The 20,237-nt window shown below is 40.3% G+C and overlaps 1 protein-coding gene across 25 annotated transcripts in view; it reads right to left on the bottom strand.

Annotated features, from left to right (window-relative positions):
- The window catches only part of RBFOX1 (RNA binding fox-1 homolog 1), a 2,283,260-nt gene that overhangs the window by 94,182 nt on the left and 2,168,841 nt on the right, over nt 1-20,237 (bottom strand). For all 25 annotated transcript variants that reach the window (XR_008373346.1, XR_008373347.1, XM_053556410.1 and 22 more), the window contains one exon: nt 16,498-16,551. Coding sequence is in view for 23 of the 25 variants with exons in the window: in XM_053556410.1 (XP_053412385.1) it covers nt 16,498-16,551 (54 nt within the window). In the remaining 2 variants the exon portion in view is untranslated. The remainder of the gene's footprint in view (nt 1-16,497; nt 16,552-20,237) is intronic.

The following is a 20,237-nucleotide window of genomic DNA, read 5'->3' as shown; positions in this document are numbered from 1 at the left end:
TTTTTGTAAATAGAATAAAAGTAGGAAGATGGGGGTCAAGATCGTAAGAACTATAAACTGGTAAGAAATACATGCTTTGTTGAAAAAGAGCTCTACACACTTCTTTCTTACAAGAGCAGAACTTTAAGGGAGAGGTTGGCAATGACCCGGAATTCCCTACTGGTTCCCCAAATCACTTGCATCCACAGAATTTCCTACAGGATTTGTTCATCAAAAGTTGCTGGTCCCCACCTCCAGTGTTTCTGATTGAGTAGGCCTGGGGTAGAGGTTAGAATCTGCATTTCTGACAGTGTTCCCATGTCATGAGGGGACTCATGCTTTGAGAAATTCTGGCCAAGAGTCACTTACCGAAATCTCAAGGCCATGGATTTTCTCCCTTTTTTTAAATCGGAAGTCTTCAGACTGTTAGGAGAGTTTAAGAATCACCTTGAGAGAATGCTCAACCAGGATCCTTCCAGGCTCCAGCCCTAAAAATTCTGACTTAGCTGTTCAGAAATTTACATTTCTAATCAGCAACCAGGTCACCCTGTTGTTCTCTGGGTGTGCGCTTTGAGAAACCCAGGTCTCAGCCTGTCTCCACATATTTAGGAGAAAAGTAACCCTGCAGACAAAAAGGTAGAATCTATTTATTTGTTGTCTTTACCATTTTGTTCACGGACAGATTCCATCTTTGCTCTGCAGTATTTTGAACAAAAATAGTAACTCACTTCTAGCCCTGGCCACTCCGCTGAATTCTGTGGAGGCAAGCTGGGAAAGACTGAACCCCCAAAATCGCCACATGCACAGTCCTAGAGAGGTCACTCTTGATTTCCAACCAGAAGACACGCATTCCTGGCTATTGCTGTGTGCTAAATTGAAAATTCATGAGTTGAAGTCCTAATGTCCCCCTTGTGCCACAAATGTGACTTTATTTGGAGAGAGGGTATTTTAGGGAGGTCCTGTGGATGGGTCTTAATCCAACATGACTGAGCCCTATAAGAGGAGGAGGTAAGGACACGGGCTCAGACGGGAGATTCCAAAGACAAGACGCCCAGGCCAAGGACAGAGGGCTAAAAACCACCCCTGTTCCCACCGCCTTTGAAGACTTCCAGCCTCTAGAATTGTGAGAAATAAATTGTTTAAATCACCCAGTCTGCAGCCTTTGTTAAGGCACTCCTAGAAAATGACTACATCTACCTATCTTACAGCCAACCCAGCCTTGAGGATCATGGAGGCATCAGACACGGGGGCCCTCACGAACTGCCCCACAAACCTCAAACTTCTGTTGGACTCAAGCCTGGGAGGTTGCCGTGAGGGCGCTGTGATGGAGGCTACTGCTTCCAATTGACACATTTACCCAAAATATATTCACGGCCCCACAGGCTGTCCCTTCTTTAGCAGTTATGCACTTTTTGAACATCAGACGACTATTGAGCTAATCCATGAAAGAATATTCTCACAGTTAATCCCTAATGTTTTCATGCCAGCCTGAAAGATGAGCGTCTCTGAAAGGTTATGGTAGAGTTTTTAAGTACAGGGCACAGGTGTTGCAAGAAAAGAAAAAAAAAAAGCTGTATGTTTAATTCTTATAAATCAAATCATGTTTTAATTGTACTGAGGGATTTCCATATTTAAAGGAGCCCTGAAGCGAAACTGTCTATGGTGTAAGCAATCCCTCACTTCCATTTATTTTTGTAAGTTTTGGGTTTCATGATATTCAAAAAGAAATAGATCATTTCTTGTTTTTTTCTTTTCCTTTTTGCTTTTTATTTTGACATGATTTCAGACTTTACAGGAAAGTTGCAAGAACAGCACAAAGGATTTTTGCACAACTTTCTCCCTGAGTGTTTATTATGTAAAGATTTTACTGACTCACTTGAACTTCTCATTTATTCTTCTGCTTCCAAAATTTAGGCTAATAGTGGCTTTGACAGAAAATATTTAATTAGCTCAACATGATAATAAACACAACAGTTCCAATTTTTTTTTTTTTTTTACTGAAGTTGTGAGCCCTGCCAGGCCATCTTCTCTTCATTTTTTGTAAAACAAGGAAAGGGAACCTTCTCAACTTTAACTTGCCTTGTCATCTGCCCCTAACAACCTGTAAGATGTACTGTTATTACACCCTTATAATGTCTCTGTGGAGACATAGAGAACTTCAGGATCTTTCCCAATATCACACAGATCTTGTGGTGCTGAGTGCAAATCATACCAACTACATTCCTGGACCTGTAGTTTAAAAAATAATCTTCCAGATCAGGCGTCAGCAAACCTATTTTACTCTATTTTAGGAGGCTCTTGGGTATATTTGCAGAATGCATAGCCTTTTGGCCAAATCCTGCCCATTATCTATTTTTGTATGGCCTGAGAACTAAGAATAGCTTTTATGTTTTTAAATGGTTGGGAAACAAAATAATAGAAGAATAACATTTACTGATCAGTGAAAATTATAAGAAAGTCAAGTTTTTAGCATATTTAAATAAAGTTTTATTGGAACACATTCATTCATTCATTCATTCACGTATTGTGTATGATTCTTTTTCTGCTACAATGATAGAGTTGAGTAGTTGCAACCAAGACCTTATGGCTTGCAAAGGCTAAAATATTTACTATCTGGCTCTTTTAAGACAAAGTTTCCTGACTAATGTTCCAACATCTCTTTGCCGTCTGGAACAGTACTAATTGTCTTTTAGCGGGCCATTAGCCTTTCTTCAGGGAGTTGGCACTAATTATTTTGGAGTGTTTCATTTGACCAATATTTTCCAAAAGTTAATTTTGTTTCAGTTTTGTTAAAAACAACCAAAATATTGTAAAGACATATTTCTAAAAAACACTTGCGCACGTTTTCTTTTGAATTCATTGTTCAAAACAATAAAACTATTAGAAAAATTATTTCAGAGAGAATTTGGAGAGGTTCTAGCAATTGAGCCACCACAAAAACAATGGAAATAATTTTGTGTTTCAAAGTCATGAAGGTGAACACACAGATACAGCTAAGGGCTATCTTGGGTCCTTGTTTCTAAAACTCCAGGCTCTCAATCACCGGCACACTTTTCAGTACATTTTCTTTCTTATCTAGTAGATCTGGGGTTGGGCCTAAGATTTTGTAAAAACTTGTAGGAGATACAGGTGCTGTTGACAATAGTGAAATGCTGGGTCTGCATGAACAACTCAAGTACAGCTAATAATCAGAGTGTCTATTAAGGTGACACTGGGTTTTAAGTACTGTAACAGGTGTGCTCTCCATGCAATGTAGATTTTTCTTTATCAAACGCAAAGAGAGGAAGAAAAAAAAAATGAGAAAACACTGAAATTTGAGCCTGCTTTATGTGACTCCAAAACTCAGACTCTATAAGCTACACCTTCTTTTTTTTTTTTGGCCAGGGCTGGGTTTGAACCCGCCACCTCCAGCATATGGGACCGGCGCCCTACTCCTTGAGCCACAGGCGCCACCCAGCTATACCTTCTTATCAACTTGGTCTCCAGTTGACTAAACACTCTCTCCAGCATGGGGAATGACTGACACCCACTATTTCCATTTCCACTAAGCCATATCTAAGAATTTTGAAGTTGCCTTCTGGTTGGAACACCTGACTCGTCCATGCTAAAGATTTTAGCTAGAACTTCCTGATCATGTTTAATAATCCGTGATAGAGTTTAAATCCAACCAAGAGAGCCTCTGGCAGAATGTACCCTCTGGAGTGGCACAGAGGAGCTTATGTGTGCCACAAAAATTTTTAAAGATCATTAATTATTTTCCAAAGAGGTTCAAAGCATAGCAAGTATATTCTTCTTTTTACTCATGTTTTGATCAACATAATTGAAGTGTGTCTAAAAAGTTTAACTTGAGACAGGTTAAACTTAATAGGTTCAAGTGTGCTGTGAGATAAAAAAAGATTGAAAAACATTGCTCTAGAGATTAAAATGAATCCTGCTTGCAAGACTGAAATAAACCACAGAGGAAGGAAACAAAGAGAGGATAAATAGTGAACTCTTGAGGTCCTACAGTGTAGCTGAAAAGGCATGAGCTTTGGAAACTTTTAAACGTGGTTCTGTTTTCTGGCCTTGCTAACTGTAAGTTAGTTGACAGCTGACCTCGGGCAAATCATTGAAGAACATCTCTGAGCCTCTGTGATTCAATCTTAAAACAGGGACAAAAATGATCTATTCTGCTGAGTATTACTGAGGCGGTGAGAACTACCACCTGAAAAGGTTTGATAAATAGTAATCAGTAAGTGGTGATAATAGCACTAATGGAAATATTAATAATGATAATTTTCTCAAACTATGGCACTTTCAGAACTTCTTTTGTTCCCTTGTTCTTTTAAGAGGGGGTGACAAACTGAAAAACTATTGAACTGTTTCATTGGCCACTAACAAACTGCTAAACATAATAAAATTATTGGCAAATATTTTAAGAATTAGTTACAGACACTTCAATTTGGGAGGTTTAATGGGACAAGACAAGTGCAGTCTCTTGCAAGGAATGAGAGAACCGCCCGGCCCGCCCGGGCCAGGGGAGGCTTCCCGAGGGCTGTGGGGGGAGTTACCACTTCTCTATTTGAGAGTATCCCCTCCCATTGGTCACTCACACTTCTTTATCTCACAGCTTTCTCCTAAAGACATTTTAGTTTTCAATAGCTGCGGAAGTGAGGGAAAAAACAAACAAACAAACAAACAGACAAAAAAAAACAGGAAATTGTGCTTAAGCCAAACTCAGGGGAGTTTACAGGTCTCTGTGAGGAAACTTCCTGTCTTATCTTCTCCACAAGAAACTTCTAGATGCTTTAAGAGCCTAAAAAGCCATTGAGAACGTCTTCCCCATGGTTCCTGTCACCTTTTATATTTCACACAACATTACAGGACTCTATTTTAGGAGGCCTTGGGTGTATTTGCAGAATGCAGGTAGAGCTTTGTCTTTTTTTTTTTTTTTTGTAGAGACAGTCTCACTGTATCACCCTCATTAGAGTGCTGTAGTGTCATAGCTCACAGCAGCCTCCAACTCCTGAGCTTAGGCGATTCCCTTGCTTCAGCCTCCTGAGTAGCTGGGACTACAGGTGCCCGCCACAATGCCTGGCTATTTTTTGTTGCAGTTTGGCCGGGGCCAGGTTGGAACCCACCACTCTCCGTATATGGGGCCGGCGCCCTACTCATTGAACCACAGGTGCCCCCTAGATTCGTCTTTTTTTAAAAAAATTGTTTTATTTTTATTTTTTGGATGTGTCATTTAATTTTATTTCTTTTATTTCAAGTGTTTAAATTTATTTTTTAAATTAATTTTTAATTAAAATCATAACTGTATACAGGTATGGGCTACAATGTGATGATTTGATGTGCAATGTGGAATGCTTAACTCAAACTGATGAACATCGCCTTCACCTCACTTGTTTTTGTGGTAAGGCATTTAAAATTTGCTCTTAGTTATTTTGAAATATACTCTTGAATTGTGCACATTAGGTGAGGTCCCACCAAATTGCCTTCCTAAGCCTTTCCAGATTAGGTTTAAAATCTTGACCACACTATTTTAGTGAGAGTAGAAAATCCTGTATACTTCGCTTTTGACTCTCTCAAAGAGTAATCGGACAAAGTTGTTTAAATATGCCTCCCACAATACACACACGCACACACTTCCCTCCACCCCCCTGCTATGGGCAAAAAGCAAATAGAATATTTCAGCTGGTGAAAATTACTTTAAAAAATGACAGAGAACAAATACAGAGGGTTTCAATCTTTACAATACCACATGTACATCAAACAAACACTAGAAACACACAAATAGGTTAATTATTTTCTTCAGAGGAAATATCAGTGATATTGGGGTGTTCGTGTTTCAGAACGATACTGGGTTTAATAGTAAGTGTGCATCGATTAACCTTTGCGTCAGATTTAAATATATAACCCATTAACTAATTTAATCTCTCAACAGAATAACAGCCATTGGCATTATTCTTTGAATAATCCTTGTTTAGTTTCCATAATGGTATACAGTTTAATGAAAAACTCATTAGAATGTAGCATACGGCATAATTAATTCTAGCCGGTTCTTTTGGTGTAAATAGCTAATGCAGAAGCTGAATTCCATTTTCCATTGGCTTTATTAATTTTTCATAAACCAGTATTTCCACTGTAATGGGTTGTAACTGTTCCACAGAAGTTCTGGAAATGCATTAACCGTCATCAATGTAGTTACTCTAAGTAGGATTTGGCCATTTGTGAGTTGGTACATCAATACCACATTTTCAAAAGACAACAGGGCAGCTTTGTTTTATATTTAGAGAATGGGTATCTACACGTAACTAGCAGAAATGGTATTATGCACCATGGGCCTGATTTGTCTCTATTTACATTCCAACTTAGTTGATTGGGGAAATAGCAGTGAACTAACTTCTGAAAAGGATGTTAAAAGGAGGCGGCCAAAAATATTGAGAACTAAATGATGTAGAATGTGAGGGTTACACAAGTTAGAAAACGTTAAAAGAAATCCAATCGCCGTATGTCATTTACCTGGTAATTTACTTTCCTAGGAAAAGATTTAAACAAAACCAGAAGATGCGTTTCACAAGCGTACTTGTGCTGGGCGGGCATTTAGTAAACAAGAACCTGATCTCCAGGGTGAGCAGCTGACAGTAGGGTTCTATATATAGCAACAGCCCTTATGGCTTTGTTTGTTTTGAATGTAGATACAGGTGCTGACTCATGACCAGGATTTTTTTCTTATTTATTTTTATTTATTTTTTTAACAGAGCTTTCAATGGCTGCCTATCACTCAAAGATATCCTTTGACCTAACACACACCCACATAAAAGAAAAGTTCAATTCAAGTTGCCGGGAGGGAACAGAGTGGGAGAAGAAGGGGATTGGTGTGCTCCACCTAATGGGCACAATGTAAGGGTGTATGGCACGCTTCACAACTACAAGAGGGACTCTACCTGACAAAAGCAAATATTGTAACCTAGTTGTTTGTACCCTCATATTAACCTGAAATTAAAAAAAAAAAAAAAAGGTACACTCCAGAATCCAGATTCCTTTTTGTAAACTATTCCGATCTTTTGCACCCATTCTCTAGAAGGTTTCCTACTGATCTTTCTTTCTCAGCCTTTGGAAAAAACATAACTTGGCTCAGACATTTCCACCACTAGGTAGCAAGTGAAGAGCAAGGGCCTGTATTATTATTATTTTTTTTTAATGTTCCTCAATGGATTCTAAAAATAAAGGTTGAGAAACATCTTGGGACTCTACCAGCGCCCTCCTATGTACTCAGCCCTACAGTGCTCATCCCCCGCTCTCTCGCCGGGTGAGGTTTTCCTTATCCTCTTCATCCCAAATGCAGAGAGGGGTGTTGTTCACGTGCTCACACCCTGGCAGGTCTCAGCCTTCTCTACCCTGTTGACTTCTGGAGGGAAGGCCTGAGTCTGTCTCTGCTATATCAGCACTTCGCAGCCTCTGGCCCCCAATACCTTAACTCTGCATTGAGAGATGACTTAACAGAAGCAACTGTTAGTTTATATTCTGTCTTTTTCTTTGCCCCTTACTGGATGAACCTCATCTGACCGAGTGACATCCAGCTAAGGGTCATGTGGTACGTACCTGCAAAAACAGTCCCTTTTAAAAAATCAGAACACAACAAAACTCCTCAGGGCTTAAACAGGTGGCTTTGTGTTTATTAAGTCTGGACTCTCTAAGCCAGGTGCAGCCAGGTAGGGCTAGTATTTCTGCACTGCCTGTAAACTAACAATAACTTTCACAGTTTTACATGGTTGGGGGCAACTATTTGGTGACATGTGAAAATTAAATGAAATTTAAACTTCCATATCCTTCCTGTTTTATTAGAACACAGACATGCCCATTCATTCACATCGTGTCCCTGGCTACTTCTGTGCTACAGCGGCAGAATTGAACAGTTCCAACAGAGACCATCTGGACTTCAATGTTGAAAACATTTATTATCTGGCTCTATACTGAAGAAGTTTGCTGACTCCTACTATAACCGAACAAGCCATACATCCTTTTCTCCTGGCTTGGCCTTTTTTTCTCTGAATTAAGCAATGTGCTAACATCCTTTGTCTAATACCATTGCCATCCTCATCACTGCCGTCATTATTATTGTTACTATATATTCTGAGCTTGCAACCCTTTTTTTTATATATATATTGTGCAGAGAAAGGTTAAGTCAGTAAGCTTTGGGTGCCTCAAACCCTGCACATTTTTTAAAAGGCTTATCTTTAGTACCAGACTTTGGCCAACTCCTGGGAGCTGAGCTCTGAGCCCTTAGAATATTCTGTGCCCGATAAGACTATTTTTGCATGCCTGTGGCCTTGGAATGTACTTAACCAGTTTGATCAGATAGTTTAAGGTAACAATGTGATTTATGGTAAATGCCTGTTTTTTCTCAGGGGACCGAGGTCTAAGAGTTAAGGTCAGTGGCACAGGTGCAGCCTGCCTGCCTATGGGATGGACTCTCCCCAAAACACGGGACACTGAGGCTCAGGTGGCTCCACTGGTTCATAACACTGTGTGTGTGTCCACATGCCATTTTTGGGGAAAATTAAGTGCAGCTTTGTGACTCCACTGGCAGAGGACACCTGGAAGCTTTTCCCTGGTTTCTCCTACACGCCCCATCCCCGCAATGCATTTTTCCCTTTGCCGACTTCTCACTGATATTCTTCTGCTATAATGCACCATAACTGTGAGTGCAACAGTTATGAGTCCAGACTCATTTTGTGAGTCCAGTAAGTCCCTCTAGTTCATCATGAAGCCTGAGGGTAGTCTTGGGGGAGCTCCTCATGCAGAAATTTGTGCTTTTCCATTCTGGAGTTAAAAAGCCACAGCATAGTGCCCAGAAGAAGAAAGTGACTCTCTTTAAATTCTTTTGACTGCCACTGATGACTGCTGCTGCTCCTACATCACTAGTGGTAGCAGTTGGTAGGGCATGAGAGTTGTCAAGATGTTTGGTGCATATGTGACATCTTTAAGGTGTTTCCATTAGGATATTCGGGGCCAGATGGTTATTTGTGGTGGGGGACTATACCACCTGCAGGATTGTCAGCAGTACTTCTGGCCTCCACCCACTAGATGTCACCAGAGCACCCCACTCCAGAATGTAACAATAAAAAATGCCCCTAAAAATTGCCCAATGCCCCTGAGAGAAAAGTCACTCCAAGTTAAGAACGGTTACATTAATCCACCATAATCCTAAAGATACACCTATGATCCTGACCCACACTCCAGAAGAGTCCCAGAAGGCCCCTGGGCTTCCTTCCCCATTCCAGCTACTGCTGAGACTAATAAAAGTCTTTAGCAACTGTGTGGGAGCTGAGCTGACACCTGGTCAGTCTCTGTTCTCCTCCCCTCCTGCCCCATTAAAGTCTTTCCTTGTCCCTGAGTAGGGAAAAAAAGAATCATTTATTCAGGATATTAAGTAACACATTTGTGGGAAGTAACTTGTGGGAAGAAAGGGAAGAGCTTTAGAATTACAAAGATATGGATTTGAACCCAGTCCTTAACTTTCAAGGCCAACAACGTTGGGTGATTTAACTTCACTTGGTTTCTAATTTGTCTGCAAAATGAGAAGGAGATGACATTTATCCCGCAAACTTTGAATCTATGTACGCATATGTAAGTAAGGGTCTGATCGTGGAGTTGGTCACACAGCAGGTAATATTAAACGCAAACATATTTTTGCAATTATATGCCATGACCTAATAAATAGAAGACACTGGGTCAAACCCTGGTCTATTCATCTACTCCTACTGAGGAAGGTACATAGTAAGGTGGTGACAAACACAGATCTTAAGGTTAGAGGAAAAAAGGCCTTTACCTAGAAATCAGATTTTTTACACACTATTTCTCTGACATAGAAGAGGATAGAAACTGTCCATTGAAGACTTGGCTTCATAATCTGATAATGAAAGTGATGGGATTGGAGGAGAATAAAGCCTTTGTCACAGTTCCTGGCACAGAATTAGAGCCCCAGGGCGGTGCCTGTGACTCAGAGGAGTAGGGCACTGGCCCCATATGCTGGAGGTGGCGGGTTCAAACCCAGACCCGGCCAAAAACTGCAAAAAAAAAAAAAAAGAATTAGAGCCCCAAACCAGCTTATTGTTGCTAAGGTTTTGAGTTTCTCGATATATTGATAATGGTAGCCGAAAACTTTCCCTCTGAAATGTATCCAGAGCCAGATATTCAAACCTCATTCGCCTACCCTGGCTAAGAGGTGGGGCTTCTTGTACAAGGATCATCCAGCGACCCCTTGCTTTTGTCTGTGTGTGTGGGAGCATTCCTTGACAGCCTTCCCGTGTAATAGGAAAGAAACAAATTTATTTCAAAAATGCAGTTTTTAGCACATAAGCAAGTACTGATCTTATTTGAAGATCAAAAAACTCTGCGGGCTCCATCAAAGACGATCTGCCTTCCCTCTCTGGGACATAGAAGGATGCAGATAAAAATTAAGGCCAAATGTGGGTGGAATGGGAAGAAAAATCTGATAAGACAGACTGGGAGAGAAGAGGGGAGAACAGTGTAAAGTGCAAGCTAAAGGGGCAGCAACGGTAAACAGATGCGAGGGATCAACTCTCTGAAGTGGCATGTCTCCGGACTGAAAGTCCCTTGCTTGGGGACTTAAATCTGGACTCTCCCGGTCCAGTTCACTAGAGTGCACTGCATTTGAATCCCACAGATGCCTGAATTATACAAAACGTCAGGGAGCCAAAGGTCACTGTTTCTAAGGAAATGCTCCTTACAGCCACTGCCAGGAGTCTAGTCTGGGCTGGTCCTTTGGGCTGGTACGGAGGAACATCAGAGCCCGGAGGAGGAGGGAGGGCAGACCTCAATATTTTCTACTTTCAGGGGAAGTCCTTTCACACTTCCCCCCTTCCCCTGGACTTTTTCAAGCTGCCAAGGTCCTCCTTCCAAACAGAGCAGGCTCTATACTCAGGATTTTAGCAAAATCACCCTGAGCCTGATCCCAGTCCAACCCAACAAATGGTAAGTCAGGAACTACAGTTCACCATGGGTTTCAAACAATTTTTTTTTTCTTTTTTTCCAAATACTATTGTATCCAAACTGCAAAAAGGGAGGTGACAAGGGGTTCATCCAGATGAGTGACTAACGGTCATTCTCATCACTCTCTATTCTATACGGGTTCAGCGAGGTGGAGGTGGGGGACAGTTAAGGGGAGGAACATCCTTCAGCCAACCTCCTTTTAACCCAGTTCTGAGATGAATCATGGTTCATATCGTGGCCAGAGCCCAGAAAACCACTGGCCAGAGCCCAGAAAACCACTACCTGCGTCTGGAAAATCCAAAGTGAAATACACTCCCCCATTACGATAACCAACTGCAGAGTATGGTGTCTGTCCTCTTCACTTTAAAACATTTCAGAGAGATCCCAACACACCTTCCCATCGCTTGGCCTGGTAACAAGGCATGTGGTCCACGCCCAAGTCATTAGGGGCACGGATGTCATCAATTGAGGTGACTCTGGCAATCACACTAACCTCCTACATTTCTATTTCGCTGTACGGGCTGGGAGGTTCTCTTACTCTCCTGGTCATATCTGATCCTCCCACCAACCCCAGGCTGAGCTTGTTTCCAGCCCCGGCCTCCACCTTTCAAATGTGACTCTGCCATCTGATGCACCCTGCTGTCAGAACATCTATTTATTTATTTTCCCTCTCAAAACTGGAAATGTTTATTTTCTGGAGTAATATCTATTCAGGATGTCCTTATTCCTTCCAAAAACCTGCTGACAGTAGCAGCATCCCTACGAGGATTGTTCACAAGGCTCTTGATGGTTTTCCTACCGTTGACACACTCTGCGTCCCTTCACTTCCCACCATAATCGCATGTTTCTTGTCATTGGGACCAAACTGTATCTCAGATCTGCATTTCATTAGATTTCATTTTTTCCTTTCCCTATTGATTGTGTCTCATGGAGTAATTTAACTCAGTTCCAATTTTCCTTCACTGGCAGGGTGCTTCCCATCCACAGAAGTGAGTTATGTGTGTTCAAGTGGTGCATCTTACAAATCTTGTTAAGCTTTGCAGCCTTACAGCCCCACCAATGGAATATTTAATCACAGAAATGAGTTGGCAGATATGATATACAATGTGGGTGAGCCTCGCGATGTGTATCTTACTGGCAATGGAGAAACAGATAAATTTCTCATTTGTCGTACCATGCTGACAACTTTGCATAACCTTCTGTTATTTATTTTTATTTTGCTCTACTTATTTATGAAGATTAAAAGTGCTTTAAATCAACAGTTCGCTGGCAAGATATTGTGATTATCTCTAAAAGACACTACTTTTATAATACATATATATATACACACACACACACACACACACATTAGAAGACAAGGGAACTTCCCACACTGACAGAGAAAGTCTTAAGAATCCTCTTTGTAGCCTCCAGATTCTTGGAAACACTATTTTTATTGATACCAAATAATTCGAGGCATGCTACAGGGAGTGAATATTTATAAATATTCTACTTAGTGCCTTCAATGATGTTTAAACCCTAAAATAGAATGGCCACCATCTTCAGACCAACCTGGTCTTTTTTTTTTTTATTGAGTTATCAAACATTTCTCTTAAGAATAAGCCTCAAGGAATATGAAGAAGATCAGCATTAAGGAAAATAATCAATGCTGTTTAGCTTTATAGAAAAATGCTTATCACTCTTTGGAGAAGATTTATGTGCGGATTTATGTACATTAGCTCTGGATAAGCATTTAAAAGAATTCTTACACTATGACTTGATAAGAATTTAAAAAAATCAAAAAATGAAAGACCTTTCATAAGAGCTCTCTAAATGCTTCCCCTGGAATGTATGAGGGAGAGAGAATGTCATAATTTATCAAAGCAAATTAATACTGTTCGGCTAGTAATTAAAGGTCCTCATTAAGAGTGCGGTGGCTCTGCCCACCCCCACCTTGCATTAGCAATAAAAATGCACTCGGGGCGTCCAGAGGTGATATACAAAAATCAATAACTTGCCATTTTATAATTAAAAGAGAAAATAAATGTTAGGAAAAAGTCCACTAAATTAGGAAAATTACCTTCAGGAGAGATTGAAAATATTGATTTTAATTTACAAAATATGTGAACTTTTCATGCCCCATTCTGAGAGGCAATTGGAGACTGGGTAGTTAATTCTGCATAAGCTTCAGAAAATCAATAATTATACTATGGGAATATTATGAAATGTGTCATTAACACAAAGTCGTATATATAGAAATGACTAATAAGTCTGGCTTTCTATCTTAAGCAGAGATGAGGCTGGCCTGCTGAATACCCAGAGCTAATCAATGACAGGGTCTTCATTTCAGCTTTGAGGCACACTCCAAATTGCAAAATAAATCCACACTATTTTCTTAGCTAGGGAAATCTTAAAAGACTCATAAATTCTTAGTCACAGATATGTAGATGGATGATATTAATAATTATACCTGGATATGGAAATAAATGCATTCTACATCACTATCTTTGCACATATCCATTGTATGGGTACAGGTACTAACACCTTAGATTTAAGCTGCCTGGATTCTCTGTGTTTGTGAGTCTTCTGATATTCCAAAGGAATTGCTCTGGAGTGTTGAAATTGCTACATTTCCCCACATTTCTGAATATTGTGAACTCTGTCTACCTACATAACACAAGTACACAGGTGAAAAGGAAAAGCAACTCGGTTGGAGGGAATTAATCCAGATATTGGCAGATATTCAGATTTCTTAAGTAACATTTACTTTTCCACGCTGCAGTTTTTTAGACTTAAGTTCATTGGAACAGCTCATACAAATATTTTTCCCCCTAAGCTCCTTAAAGCTTCCTCTGACAGAACCAACTAACACACAATATGGTGATGGTTAGAAGAATCCAAAATGATTACTTCTCTTCTTTGACTGGTTTGGACAAAGAGAAGTAACACATAGGGCACAGTTGATGGGAATTATGACTTTTAATATTAATTTAAAAAACAAAGCAACAATATACGCTGGTTGCAAAGAACGCAGGCTCTGGAATGAACAAAGCTATTTTCTTTTTTTAAAAAATTTAGTTGTTTATTTTTTATGTCATTTTCTCTTAGGTATCATTGAAATTTCCGACCAGTGATGCAAATATTTTATACTTCACTTTCTTTCCCACATGGAACATGGCCACGAGGACCCAATACCTTACTTTATGTAAGCACTTAGAACCCTGTCTGGCCCATAGAAAATATCCACTAAATATTAACCAGTGTTGTAAGTTATTCCCCTTGCCGTTACCTAATGATCTCACTTCTGAGGCTGGATCCTGGGCTAATCTGAATAGCTGCTCAGATGCTCTAGGCATGCAGAACATGTTTAGATCATACACATATGTTCTTGTTATGTATAAGTCCATCTGAACTGCTCTCTGCATCTTACTGTCCTCTTAAACACTGACAGATAGGCGTGTGGCTTTGGAAAGCACAAGTCCAGGAGGTGTTTAGTGTTTTTCTGGTAAGGAGAGCCATGGTTGACCAACAGGAACACTTTATGGCATAGGACCAGAAAAATGGGACTTTCCTCCCATCTGCACTCTACCCCTCTACCCTCTGTGGGAAGAATTCTCACTTCCTGTTCTCATAATTTTGGAGAGAAAAGATGCACCCAGGTGTGTGAACAGACACACACACACAGAGCATCTGCCGCTTCTGCGGTCTGGTTAACTCCACGTCATGGGCGGTGTCCGCTGGGGCGTGGAGGCTGCTATCTTTTCTCTTTCACCATTTGGAAAATTTCCTTGCCCTGCTGCTATTCATGAGGATGTACCCCAGCAATACCTGCTGAGGTCCCTGTACCCTCTGAACCAACTGCCATGCCCCTGAGTCCCAGTAATTAACTATCCCAAAATGGATTTGCTGAGAACTGAAGAACTATCCTCTCATGAATAAAGAAAAGAATCTCATAGTCTAACAGTATGCTCAGAATTCAGTTGAGTCAGCTCTCAGTTCACTTTCCCTTCAGGGCAGAGAGGTGAAATATTAATCATTTTTATTAACCAAATGTTTACATGGTTCTGGCTACGCACCAAACACAACGAACGTATTAACCCATTTAATTCTAATGAAAACCTTTGAGTTTGTTGGGATCATCATCCCCATTTAACAGATGAAGAAACTGAGGCACAGAGAGGTTAAGTGACTTGCCCGGAGTCACACAGCTGGTGAGTAGGGAAGCTGGGATTTGAACCTGGGCTGTCAGGGTACAGTTTCCACATGTCTCACTCTGCTGTGTGTTCTTTCTGGATGTAAGATCCACATTATGATCACGGCAAGCCTTACTGCTAAGTCTTTCCACTTCCATAAGGGTCAACACAGTTATTCTGCAGTGGTAGAATCCCCGGACTTAACCCGGGTTCCTGACAAAGCTCACACGTGAAGAACAACAGCAAACATTACCCAGCTAATACCCACAACTCGGCTACCATCCTGAGCCTCTCCAGATTTACCAAACTTAAAATTCCTCATGCAAATTGAAATGTGGTTACTGTACTAAAGTAGCTAAGTTTCCTTAATGTCCCTTTCTCATCAACAAGGGTTGATGATTAGTATAAGAAAATGACAAAAGTTAAGCATCCTAGGGAAAAACAAAGCCAGGCCTAGAACTTACTGTCAACAGCTGTAACTAAGCGAGCAGCTCTAGATCAACTGGTTATCTATTTCTCCTTATTTAAAAGCAAAAGCCACATCAAAGACAGACTTCTTTTCTACAGCCATGTGGCACCTCTGCTACTAAGGTTCTGGGTGCTCAACGCAGCCTCGTTGATGAGCGAGGAAACACAGGCAGTTGGGACAGGCCAAGCCCAGCATGTCAAAACCCCAAACTCAGCCACTGTTCTGGGTTATGTTCTCCTTAGATTTATAACTGAGTTTTCTGAGAGTGGGTTTCCCAGTTGAGGGGTAGCTGGCGTTTAGGCAGGGAAGGGTAAAGAGGGAGAGATATCCTTAAAAGCAAAGGAGAGAGAAATGGAATTGCTGAGGGAAATTAATTAAGGGAGAAAGAAAGACAACTTAATTTTTTAAAACATTTTTATAAACAGGATTTCTCTTGGCAATTCCAAATCACTTCCACATTAATGGAAGAATTAAGCCGATTCTCTGCTTTGCCAGGAAAAAGAAAACATAACCCCCAAATGGAAATGTATGGCCAGAAGACAGTCAGGCAACAATGAAAGAAAATGGGTGTGAATAGCTCTCCATTTGTTCAATGTTCTATTGAACAAACTCTCAATGCTTTTTTAAGGCAAAATCAATAAGAAATGTTGCAAGGAGCAGTGGCTCCCTGCTTATCCCACAGCATAACGTATGTGATCCCCCTTTAATTTTAAAAGTGTTTTAAACACTCTTGGTTTTGCCCAAAGAAATCATTCAGAACTTGTTAGGACAGGAATTCACTTGGTTCAGATTATTTTACAAAACCCATTCTTTACTGACAGGCAAAGCACATTTAGAGAAGACCAGGAAGACATCATGCAAAGAGTAAGTGTTTACCTGCATAGAATTCTGGGCTGTAGACTGCACCAACAACTGGATTCAATTTCCAGCCTTAAAATAGACAGACAAAAACATCATCATCACATGTGATTCAATAGCCTCCCTCCATTGCAAACTGACAGCAAATAAAACAGGCTGAAGTACTTTTTTGTATTTTAAAATGTAAAGTATGTATACTTTAGGCCCACACACAAATATGCATTTGAAAACTACACATAAAAATGGATTTATGCCCTTCTTTGATTTTCTGTTAATGCAAATTAGCAGAATGGAAACGAATGACCAGCTACAGAGAAACCATTTGAAAATGATGTAGTAATTAATTTTCTACCACATGGATATATTTTGGCGCCACTATAAGAATTTCAATTTCTGTCTTATTTCATATATCACTGCTAAATAATCTGCCATGTCCCTTGCCTTTAAGTTCATAAAAACTTGAAAGCTTGCATAAACAGAATTTTTTGCAGCTACGTACTCCAAAAATTGTCATTCCTAATTATGACCCTGCAGTGCTACAGAATTCCAAAGCGATTTTGAATACCACAGGAAATTATATTTTATCCCCTAGAGATTTAGTGTGAAATACATTTTAATGCATTCGAGAACCATAAAAAATTCTTAATCAATGCATGATATCTAAGGTAACTTTCAAATAACCTATATATAAGATTAATAGAATCCTGTAATTTTCCAAATGTTCTGGATGGAGAGTTTTCTGTAAAATGAGTTCTGGCCCTTTAGAAATTTCTTATCTAAAAATGAACATAAAAGAAATTCACAAATCAGGAAACATATTATAGATGGGCATTATTTAGAGAAGGATCTCTACAGAATGATGATAGTTTAGGGTGTTGTGATGGATTTCCTTCTCTTACTGGTAAATCTTTATGAAAACAACTATTATAGAATTATTAAATGAGGAGGGCAGATGTGTTATGCTACCCCAAGTCTTTGGGAAGAGGGTCAAATACCAAAGGTCTTTCAATAAACGTTTCTAAGAAAAGGCAATAGAAGAAGTTTGGATGTGAGGGAAGGTATTTCTTTTTTTTTTTTTTTGTGGAGACAGAGTTTCATCCCATGGCCCTTGGTAGAGTGCCATGACATCATACAGCTCACAGCAACCTCCAACTCCTGGGCTTAAGCGATTCTCTTGCCTCAGCCTCCTGAGTAGCTGGGACTATAGGCGCCCGCCACAACGCCTGGCTATTTTTTGGTTGCAGTTCAGCCGGGGCCGGGTTTGAACCCACCACCCTCGGTATATGGGGCCAGCGCCTTACCGACTGAGCCACAGGCACTGCCCGAGGGAAGGTATTTCTAAAAATGAGAACTCTCTCATGTTCATCCTAGAAGGGAGAGGTGTCGTTTCTCACCTGACCTAAGTAATGTGCCTCCATGAACAACTGAGAGGTATTCGTGGAATTCACTAAGGGAGACGGAGGCTCATATCTCAACAGATAGGCATTTGGATCTACTAAGATTCAGAACTTTCTAGAACTTTCTAAGGACGGTTTGTTTGTAAAAGCTTTCAATTCGAACTTGAATAAGCTTGGTGGTCTACAGCCCCCAGGATGATCTTAGTTCAGGGTTTTTGAAAGTGTTTCACTTGGATTACTTGGGAGGAATGTTGTGGGGAATTCCTTGGCCCCATTTTTAGGTCTGCAGAAAAAATACATAAAATTCTAGGACTTATTGCCCCATTAGTTTGCCCCATTAGTTTCCGAAACTTCACACTGACACTGTCTTGTCTTGTATTAATCATGTCTTGCCTTACAGGAATTTCCACAGTGACAGAAAAATTAAAATTGCCACAAACATTTCAGTATATGTGTTTGATGAATGCAAAAAGTGAGTTTACATTGACCAACTAAAATTCTACTGCCCCCTAAAAAAGAAAATGCCCAATTACAGAGGACAGGGGAACTAAGGTCTGTATTTCAAGTCATTGAGAGTCTAATAAAAAAGAGAGGAAACTACTTGAAAATAAAGCTGCAGACGTATTAAATATTCTCCGCCTTTTTAGTTTTTCACAGAAACATAGAAGTTGTGAACCAAATATACGTTATCCTATTAAATGAATCATTATTATGTTTTCACACCTCTTCACCTTCCATCTGCTCTCCATCTTATACCCACTGAGCCTCCTTTCTTTAATGAAGATGACATTTATTTCATACCTTTCAATGCAAGTGGTTTTTTTTTGTTTGTTTGTTTGTTTTAATGCATCCTTATTACCACCTTCCTTAAATACTTACTATTATATACAAGGCTAGGGCTGAATGTGTATGTGTCTAATTTATACCAATGGCTTTTCATTTTCTCAAACATCCTCTAGATTTTTCACGAACATCTAGGACTGACTAGAAATGATGTTTCTCTCATCTGTCTTTATCTTCCTCATTTCCTTGGTCAAAATATCTACTACCTATCATCTCTATCTATCCATCTATCACCCACCATCTGCCTCTCCCATCTACTATCTACCTGCCTATCACCTGTCTATCCATCTCTCATTTACTGTCTACGCAAATCCTTATATCCATCTGCCCATCAACAGCCTCTCACCTATCACTTACGATTCTTCTGTTAATCTATTGTCTATCCGCCAATTATCTATCACTTCGCCAAGTCTGTCCATGGAAAACTTTCACTCTACAAAAATAATAGAAATTAAATGACACTGTCCCTTATTAGGAGATCCATGCCATCTCATGTCTATAAGTATTAATTCAGAGAGTCAAGTGATAAGGTCTACTGTATAAGAAACCATCTAGGAATCTATGAGCCACAAAATGAAATGAGACTGCTAGGGTTGTCAGGAGAATGTCAGAGCTGGTATCACCCTTCTTCCCATCCCTGATCCTGTCTCCTACTCCCACTGAGAGATACTAATAGTCTTTCTGAAGAACACACCACGCAGGAAAACCCAACTTCTACTCTGCCACCTCTCCTGAAACCTGTTCCTCATCAAGTCCTTCCCCTTTCAGCAGATGGTATCCCCATAAACTTGGTTGCTGAACATAAAATTCTTAGTCAAGGCTCAGCACCTGTAGCACACTGGTTACGGCGCCAGCCACATACACCAAGGCTGGTGGGTCTAAATCCAGCCTGGGCCAGCTAAACAGCAATGACAACTGCAACAAAAAAGTAGCTGGGCACTGTGGCGGGTGCCTGTAGTCTCAACAACTGGGAGGCTGAAGCAAGGGCATTGCTTAAGCCTGAGAGTCTGAGGTTGCTGTGAACTGGGATGTCACAGCACTCTACTGAGGGCAACATAGTGAGACTCTGTCTCAAAAAAAAAAAAAATTCTTGATCAATAGTTCTTTCATTACTCCATTACTCTCACACCCATGTGCAATCCATTAGAAGATCCTACTAGTTAAACTTTGAACAGTTCTAGCCTCCTTCACTGCCATCAACCCTGACAAAGGCACTTCTTTCCAAGTCTGGAGCAGTTCCACAATGGAAATTCCTAAAATCTCCTCATCTCCTTCTTCTTCTTCCCTTCCCCACAGTCCCCTTCCAATCTATTCATAGTGGCCACAGCATTTTAAAAAAAGAAAATCAGATGTATGATTCTGCTTCCATCTGAGCTTAAGAAAAATGCATGTTCCTTACCTTGGTCTATAGCCCATACACTCTAACTCGTGGCCACCTATTTTGCACCACTGTCCCCTTCTCTCCAGTTACAGTGACACTGGCCTTTTTCATCTGTATAAAACCACCCAAGATCATTC

This window comes from Nycticebus coucang, chromosome 12, assembly GCF_027406575.1.
Source record: "Nycticebus coucang isolate mNycCou1 chromosome 12, mNycCou1.pri, whole genome shotgun sequence".
NCBI lineage: Eukaryota > Metazoa > Chordata > Mammalia > Primates > Lorisidae > Nycticebus > Nycticebus coucang.
The sequence above is the reverse complement of the archived record's forward strand: the minus strand, read 5'-3'. Positions and strand labels throughout refer to the sequence as shown.